The sequence below is a fragment of the Chrysochloris asiatica genome, unplaced genomic scaffold (assembly GCF_000296735.1).
Source record: "Chrysochloris asiatica unplaced genomic scaffold, ChrAsi1.0 scaffold00001, whole genome shotgun sequence".
Lineage (NCBI taxonomy): Eukaryota > Metazoa > Chordata > Mammalia > Afrosoricida > Chrysochloridae > Chrysochloris > Chrysochloris asiatica.
In genome coordinates this window covers 10068653-10078652 of record NW_006408519.1, presented here as the reverse complement: position 1 = coordinate 10078652, position 10000 = coordinate 10068653, and the positions used below count along the sequence as shown (strand labels likewise).

At 35.0% G+C, this 10000-nt stretch overlaps 1 protein-coding gene across 1 annotated transcript in view; it reads right to left on the bottom strand.

Annotated features, from left to right (window-relative positions):
• The window catches only part of EMC2 (ER membrane protein complex subunit 2), an 81513-nt gene that overhangs the window by 22458 nt on the left and 49055 nt on the right, over nt 1-10000 (bottom strand). The window contains exon 5 of the mRNA XM_006830642.1: nt 2906-2963. Within this exon, the coding sequence (XP_006830705.1) occupies nt 2906-2963 (58 nt within the window). The remainder of the gene's footprint in view (nt 1-2905; nt 2964-10000) is intronic.

The following is a 10000-nucleotide window of genomic DNA, read 5'->3' as shown; positions in this document are numbered from 1 at the left end:
TAATCACCTAATTCACTCTTCCTTAAACAGACCTTGTACTTTCATAATGCTAAGGCCATTCCCTTGAGATATTATGTCTTACTTCAGCTTATCATCTGTTTCATTAAGCCATATTCATCCTTCCAGGCCTACAAGGCTCCAAAATCACACAGCAAGTCATCAAAGCAGCAGGATTTAAGAGGTCTATTTCAAAGGCCATAATCTGTTCATTACATCATGCTTCCTCCCTAAATGCAAAGTCAAGGATGGTATCTCGTTCACCCCTCCTACTCCTAGCACCAAATACATCATAAGCACTCAATAAATGTTTTTTGGAAAGAACAATTCATGTATATGAGTAGAAGAAGAATTTTAAAGTTTAAATGAACCTCATTCATGCACTGGATTATCTAGGAACACAAGAGGCACAAAACCAAAAAAGTGTAGTATCATCATTTCACACACTACCCAGAATAACAGTATAAAAACATGAATTACAACTACAAATGAGGATGAAACTGGACTTCCCCATCTTTGTGGTAATACACTAAAGTTGCTTTGGAAAGAGAAACATGTTATCCATACACAGTAACTCAACTGTTTAATATAAGTAAAGCTTTCCTTACTAAGATTTATTAGATCTAGGTTTTTTTTTATAACTTCTGTAACTTCCTCAATGCCTAGCACACTGCTTTCTATAGATATAGGAAGAGACAGTAGCTTTACTCTTAAAAAGACCAACACTTTGGTTGCTCAAGAAAGGTACTCCGTAAATTTTGGTAGAAAGAAAGAAGGGACTGAGGAAAGATTAGATAAAGATACTGCTGGATGAACACAAATATACATTTGGCACAGCTGAATCTAGTCCTCAAACATTTACCCAACTACTAAGGGTTTTAATTACTATTGTTGCTGTTGTTAAGTGCTGTCCAACTAGTTTCTACTCATGGCGACTCCATTTCCATGGTTTCTAAGCAGTGGCTGGTGGGTTTTTCAACTGCCAACCTTGGGTTTGGCAGCCCAGTGCTTCTCCTACAGTGCCATGCCACCTCACACATATTCTATGAGGGGAATCATTTGGATGCTTCTTTTAAAATGTCGAAGTGTTAGGAAAAGTAATAAAACTTGAAAGGAACTACAAAGACAGAACATTATTTGATTATGTCTTATGGTCTGAAGAAGCACAACAATTTATTAGAAATACTCTAAACTCAAACTAAGCCAGAAGTAAAATGTTTGACTACTAATTATACGAAAATGCATTGCTAATTACTGATTTTTATCATAGCATGAAAAAAAGAAGGAAATCAAAACTTACTTAACAACTTTATTTCAAGTTTTTCATTATGAGTGAATGAAAGGTAAGTGCCTTTGAAAGTACAGTTTCATAGTAGAAATAAGAATATGAGAAAATATTTATGAAAAGGAAAATGGCCTTTTTTATAAAAGGATTGTTTTATTAAAGCAGATGACAGGCTATTAGGATATGAAAAACTTACACAAAAACTTTACAATTTTAACTCTCATTATAATAGCTAGATGTAACAATCAGACTGGTTTCTTAGTTTTATGTTTGGTAGCAATTAGTATTGCTGATCTGTCAACACTTTCCCCTGAATTCTTTATATTCTGACAATCTTTAAATCTTACAATTCAAACATCAGAAACATAACAAAACAAGTTTTGTTTTGTTTCTTAGGAAAAGTCAGAATTGACTCAAAGGGATTGGGTTTGGTTTGAGATTGGTTTAGACAAGTATTAAAATCAAGAACATTATTTAAGCAATATACCAACTATTTTAATATATAAATAAGCATTATGACAGCGCATCGGAAAGGGTAGGAAGCATAAAATAAAAGCAGAGATTTATGATCACAAAAAGGGTAAACATAAAATAAGAGCAGAGACTTATGATCACGGGTAAACATAAAATAAGAGCAGTGATTTATATGACCAATGCCTTAAATAAATGTTACCTATACACTTTGATAAGTTATTTAACACACTAATATAACTTAAGATGAATCTAGCTACTTACGTTCAATTGTTAAGCAGTTTTGTAACTTAAAATTCAGACTAAAACAGTCTATTTTGACTGAAATGCTTCCAAGTAAGAGAAAAATCTTACCATGCCTTGATAAGGTGTTACCAATTTATCCTTCTAAAATAGGAAAAGTCAACCTCAATTTGTTTTTGTGTTCAAAAATTCTAAATGTTATAATTTCTTTTAGCAGCCATGTTTGCATGAAAATTATGACATAACTTTCATATATATGATATATAAAGTTTCTATTTAAGTTTTCATTTAGTAAAAGGTAGTCAGACGGAAGCTATTATATCACTACATTAATTTTAAATGTTCTCAACACTTAAAAATATCAGGGTATTTGTAAGGCAAACAATATTTAATAGGCAACTCAAAACAAATATTCTAATACAATGATACAACTGATACATTAGTTAAAAATCAGGGGAAGGTACAAAAACAAAACATAAAGCCTTGTTAAGATATAAGACAATAAGCAAAATACCATCAAGTCTTTGTACTAATTACTAGAAGACTCTTTTTTATTCTTTCATTATTAAGACAACTAAAACTAACTACCCAAACTAGATGAGTCAGTATTTCATCATTTTCAAATGGTACTAAAACACTGAATGCTGCTGGACTTCTTTTTCAAGGACACAGTGAACACTTACCGAATGTTAACTAGCTTCTTTCTAAGATATAAAACCTAAACTACTGTGGATTCCTAAATCTATTAAAGAAAGCAAGAAGGCATGGGAGGGAGCTCAAAGTCCATAATGAAATATTTAAAATATAAAGATAAAACCTGGTTCCATATATATTTGCCACTATTTCCTCAATAAGTTAGTATCTTCAAATTAAACTTTAAATTATCTTCAGGACAACCCACTAACTTACAGTATTAGTTGGATCTTCTTGTAAAATTCGGTCATATAACTGTATAGCATCATCATATCTATTTAAAAAAGAGAAATATCAAGAATCACTATCTTCGAAATACAGAGATAAACAGAAAATGACTAAAGTGCAGGGTCTGAAATATGTTACTATGTAAAGAATGCATTTACAATGCTATCCAAGTCTCTTCTCTTCTTTGAGAAGTAAATATTTGCTCCAGTCCCAGTCCCATCTTTTAACAGAAAAAGAATCGTGTATAAATTATCTACAGAAAAATTTAACTCCCCAAATACATTCATATAATCTGGCCCAAACAGATGTAAAAATTAGCAACATCAAACATATTTGTAATTCTAGTTATATTTAGAATTGTTGTTGTTGTTTTTGTTGTTAAGTGCCATCACGTCGTTTCCAACCCATAGCGACCCTGTATAGGGTTTCCGAGGAGCAGCTGGTGAGCTCGAACTGCCGACCAAGCAGTTCAAAGGCTTTGCAGTCTGGTGCATTAACCCACAGCACCACACCAGAATTATAGCCCATAATTCTAGATAAAGCTTAATTTCAACAACAAAAATCACAAATGATCTATTAATTCCTTTTTAATAATTATTTATGATCGCTTTTCTTAGTTGAGTTGGAGCAGTTCAATTCTTAAGCACCTACTAACTATGTATACACTTCATAAACTGCTAAAATAAAACAGAATACAAATTTATCAAATTAAAAATAAATAGGACAGCATGAAACTAAGAACCCAAAACTAGCATTATATAATAGTGAATCTCATGTTGTTGTGAAGTGCTGTAGAGCCAGTTCCAAATCATAGCGAACCTGTATAGGGTTTCCAAAGAGCAAATGATGGGTTTAAACCACACCAGTGAATCTCACAAGGAAGGAGATATCTGAAATTGCATAAAGAATTGATCTATTTCCTCTTATATATGACATCATCTTATCTGGACTGGACGGGAGATTAGTTGAGTGATTCTGAACTTTCTTCCTAACCATATTCATAATTCCCAACTTTCTTCTTATTAATGTTTCCACTTCCAGATGTAGGTCTTCAGAGAGCAAAAAGCATTTAAGCATTATTGCAATAGTGTTTCTAACACTGAGAATAGCATAAACATTCTTAAGGACCCTTTTGAATATTCCCCATGAGAATTTTTTTTAATTTTACATTTTTCATTTAGTACTATTAAGCATATACACATTTCACATTATTAATCATATAAACATTCCATACCATGAAGATGACATTGTAAAAGCTAAAACTGAGTACTGTTACAAAATTTTAGTATCCATGTTTATATTTGTGATTATGATCACACCAAAAGGTAAGAACACTTTAATTGTAAACAGACTATTGAGAAAAGTGAAGAGACACTTATTTCATAAATGCGTTTATACCATGCAAATGCAAGATGGCATCACTGGATACTTAGTGAAGCAAATTTTGTAATATGATGCATAAAGAAAATTAGTTTGGGCACTGAATATATGCTAATATAGTAGATATGTTAGTCTCAGGAGAACCTGCTACTAAATGGGAATTGTTGTTGTTGTTGTTGTTAAGTACTGTCAAGTCAGTTACAACTCACAGTGACCCTGTATAATAAGGTTTCCAGGCAGTAGCTGGTGGGTTTGAACTGTTGATCTTGCAAATCAGCAGTCCATTACTTATCCTACAGTGTCACACAAGGACTCTTTAAATGGAGATACAGAATATAAAATCATGAAATAATAACAAAAACAAACAATAAATGTATATAAACAGGGCAAATTAATACTCTAGAGCACGAGTACTTATAAAATACCTTTGTAAGAATCACTTGCCTATCTTTCTTTCAACTATGCAACTCTGGGGAATGCATCCAAGATGGCAAACGAAGGTAGGAAATAATCTATTTCATTAATACAATAATCATTTGAATGTTAGTAGTTCCAAGTCGTTAACAATTGGCAAATTTATACAGTTTCCACTGTATAACAGCTATTCACATGAGTCATTCATTACTACCTTTATATTCATACATATGTATGCGCAAACTCACCAGCCACACCTTGGAAACCCCATAGAGGGTCGCTATGGGTAGGAACTGACTCAAAGGCACTTAACAACAATGCCACATTATGGACTTCTGGTGTTGCACTATGGATCAGCACTAGACTGTGATCCACTAGGTTGGCAGTTCAAACCCACCAGTTGCTCCTCAGAAACCCTATACAGGGTTGCTATGAATCAGAACCAACTTGGCAGCACTTAACAACAACATAAATGCTACATTACTGAAGTCCTGGTTTGGCACTGTCCAATACATAAGTACTGGACTGCTAACCACCAGGTCAGTGGTTCAAACCCACCAGTAACTCCTTGGGAACCCTACATAGGGTTATTATGAGTCAGAACTGACTTAATGACACTTAATAACAACACAACATGCTACATTATACTAAAAATATAGTAATTTATGTAAAGATCAGCACAAAAATTACCATCAGCAATGCTTTTCACACCTACCTATATATAGGTTTCACCTTGTTGTTGTTGTTGTTAGGTGCTGAGTCTCATAGTGACCCAATGCAGACTGCCTGGTCCTATGCCATCTTCACAATTGTTATGTTTGACTCCACTGTTGCTGCCACTATGTCACTCCATCTCACTTTTTTGTTGACCCTCCACTCTACCCACCACTCTATCTATCCTTCTCCAGGGACAAATCCCTCCTGACAAGTCCAAACAACAAAACACTAAATCTCACCATCCTGGCTTCTAAGAAGCATTCTGGTTGTACTTTTTCGAGAACAGATTTATTGGTTCTTCTGGTATCCCATGGTACCTTATTAATATTCTCCTCCAACACCATAACTCAAATGCATCAATTCTTCTATGATCTTCCTTATTCATTGTCCAACTTCACATGCATATGAGACTACTGAAAACATCATGGCTTGGTTCAGGTGCACGTTAGTCCTCAAACTGACACCTTTGCTCTTGAACACTTTAAAGAGGTCTTGTGTAGCAGGCTGCCTAATGCAAATAGGACATTTGATTTTTTGACTGCTGATTGTGGAGCCAAGCAAAACGAAGTCTTTGGTAACGTCAATCTTTTCTCCATTTATCATGATGTTACTTGTTGATGCCGTTATGAGGATTTTTGTTTTCTTTAAATTAAGGTGCAATCCACCTTAATTTAAAGAATATACACATATATTCTTTTGGGTTTTACCTACATGGTTTTATAAAACGAAAAAGATCTGGATTGTACTCCTGACACTGATATCCCAGTAAGTTTTAGGTGGGGACTGGACAATTAAATATATTTTTTAAACTGCACAGATGATTCTAATACAATAGGTATGAGAAACAACATTCTATGTGACAATACACATAATAGTCGCTCTTTAAGGAAAAAAGCAAAACCTTACTAGTCACAAATTTTAATTAAAGAGTAAGATTTAAGCAAATTAAACTTTAGTAAGTTGAATTATGTACAGTAGTACTACAGAGACTTTTGGAAAACCTGAGTTAGTGCCTAAAAAGAACATGCTGCTATCTTATCAATTTTTAATGTAGAATGGAAATGCAGAGACATTAGCAATTAAAATTTATGCTTTGGAGAAGTAGCACCTCTCTACCCTTTGCAAGGTAATTTATAATCATTCATCTTGGACTCAGAAATGTGCTTTGTATTCTGATGTTTTAATAATGTGTCTGAATGTCTAAGAATTCACACTATTTGACGTAACACAAGAAATAGAATAAAAGACTGATTCAGTAGCAATAAAAACCTTTTCAGATTTCTTCCCTCCTCTCCTCTGATTCAAAATTCCTTTCTGCTAACTTAAAATAAACTACTATCTTATTTTATTTTTATTTATTTATCTCTGACCCTTTGCTTACAGAATATTTAAGATGGGCACTTACACACAAATACATGAGCAAATGCCAAAGAATAAAGGGACTGGAAAAAAATTAGATCAATACAACCTGCTTGAAAAATATTTAGAGCTTACAACTTAACTCTATCTTCCCTTAAAAACCATCAAGTTAAGTAGTTAAAATGCTGAATGTAAAATTCACAGCAAGTATGAAGGGGCATAGACTAAATAAAATACTGTTGAAAAAGACAATGTTGGAGGAATCACGCTTCTAATTTCAAAACTTACCATAACACAACAAGAATCACAATGTGGTACTAGCTAGGTTGTGTGACTCGGAGGGCAGAACAGAGAGCCCACAAGGTGGAGTTGGAGTCCAAATCAAGGCATAGCCAACACATAGTCTATGGAATTTCAGAATGATTAGATCATTGACTTCTGTACCTTCCAATTCCCCCATTTGTGAAAAGGAGTATGTATATCTTATACTTGTCCTATTTCTTAGCTCAAAGGTCTTCAAATTGAGAGACATGGTATTTACAGAACTACATCCAAGCCACAACTGCACCTGGATCTGATTTACCAAAACCAAACCAAACCTATTGCCATCGAGTTCATTCCAATATAGGGTTTTCCTGTGTAGGGTTTCAGAGGCTGTAAATCTTTATAGCATCAAAAAGCCTCCTTTTCCTCTCAAGGAGTGGCTGGTGGACTTGAACTGCCAACCTTCAGGCTAATATCCCAACATGTAATCCACTATGCCAATCTGCTTTAGATGATGAGATTCTTGGGCTTTGGGATGATGCAATAGGATAAGAATTTAGGGGCCTTGAGAAGGAATTAATGTATTTTGCAGGTAGGAGAGATATAAATTAGTGATGACCAGAGGGCAGACTATAGTAGTTACCCTCCAAGATGAGCCCCACTGAGTCTCACCCTCAGGTATTCATGCCCTCGTACAGTTGCCTCCCACACTCGATAGAGTTAAACATGAGTCATAAGTAGAACACTGAAGAAATGACAGACTATGACATCTGACGCCAGGTTGTAAAAGACATTGTGACTTCTCCCTTACTGTCTCTTGGGTCTCTGATTCTGGGAAGCTGAGCTGGTTGTCATCAGAACATTTGAACAGACTGATGGAGAGGAACACATGAGGTCACAATAAGGTTACCTGCCTATAGTCATGTGACCTATCAGCCACATGTTCAGGGAAAACAAAAAACATCTATATTGACTCTCTCTCACTCTTATTTTTCATTTAATTTAAATATAGTACTAAATAAACATGTTGCTATTGTTGTGTGAGCTCTGGTAGCGTAGTGGTTATGAATTGGATTGTGAACCTTAAGGTCAGCAGCTCGAAACTACCAGCCGCTCCACATGAGAAAGAAGAGGCTTTCTGCTCCCGTAAAGATTTATAGCCTCGGAAACTCTGTACAGGGTCGCTATTGGTCGGAACCAACTTGTCGGCACTTAACAATAACAACTGTTGTGTGCCATCAAGTGTGTTGTGACTCACAACAACCCTGTACAGGGTTTCCAAGAGCAGCTGGTGGGTTTGAACTGCTGACCTTGTGATTATCGGTCCAGTGTTTATCCTACAGCATCACTTCAGTGCTCATTAAATAAATCAATATTTGTAAATATGGTGTCCTGGTGTGGTACTGTGGAATAAAGCAATGGACCACAAGGTCGATTTGAACCACAAGGTTGGCGGCTCAAATTCACCTGTCTTTCCTTGGAAACCCTATACAGGATCATTATGAGTCACCCTGAATAGGGTTTCTGAGGCTTTAAATCTTCATGGGAACAGAAAGCCTCACCTTTCTCCCATGGAGTGGTTGGTGGGCTCAAACATCAGATCTGTGGCTTGCAGTCCAGTGCTTATCATATAGAGCCACCACACTCTCCAACATTAATAATACAAAGGTATTGCAACAGGCAAGCTTACAAAATGGGTAAAGACTTAAAAAGATATTTAAAGAAAGAGGTAACTGAATCACCAACCAGCACATGACCAAATGTTTAATATCATTAAGGAATGCAAATCAAAATCAAAAGTGAGACAGCATTTCACACCTTGAAATGATTAAAACGGACTCCTGGTGGTACAATGGTTAAGCATTCAGCTGATCACCAGAAATGTTGGTGATTCGAACTCAACCAGCCTTATGCTTAATAATCCAAAACTAGAAACTATCAAAATATCCAACAGGAGAATGAATGGATAAAGAAATTGTAGCATACTCATAAAATGGAATATTACTATGCAACACAAACAACAAAAAATGATGCACAGAAACAAGCATAAATTTCAAAAACATGCTCAGCAAAATGGCTTTATTCACCATTGTAGAATAGGCAAAACTAATGTAAATACTCAATGAAGTTGAGTTTGTTTTTTTTTTTAATGGCTAATGGTTGTTAAGTAGACCAAGTACAAATGAAATAAAAATGACTTAGTATTTGAAAAGTGGCAAAAAATAACCCAAAATTTAGGTAGTTTTTACCAATAAAAAGAGATGAAGATTAAAACCACACACAAACAACTCTTTTAAGGATGTGGTGGCATTATTACAAACTGGATGAAAGAGTATACTGGCACAATCTTCTGATGGGCAATTTGGCATTGTGTATTAATAGTGAGCGAATCCTTTTAAGATTCTTGATATACAGGTTGTGTCAGTTTGCATTCTCATTCCTAGTAAAAATTTGCTTTTCATTCCATAAAGGCAAAGCTAGTTTGACAGGCAGAAACAGTCATCTCTGAGAACCTTCTCAAATATACAATCAACTACGTCATCTTTTCCAGCAAGACAGCCCATGACAATGCATCAAATTTACCATCTCTGTTTCAAAACTACTCCTTTCTCGTCCTCCTATATTTTTTTCCTATTTGTTTACTAACAAATAGGTTTTCAAGACAGAAACTTATGTCATTTTTTATTTCTTATTCGATCACACTTCAGGTACATTCAGTGACTCATTTTCTACCTCTTTCTTTCTTATCCATTCTATTTTTTCCACATAATTTGCTACTTACCTCTTTCATACACTACTGCAATAGTCTCGAAAACACTTTTCTTTTGCCTACACTTCACACACATATTGAAAAGATCTTACAGACTGTGGTGTAGTGCAATACGTATTATGTCTCTACTCCATGTGTGGGACTCCTGGAGTGGTGCTGTAGGATCAGCACTGGACTGC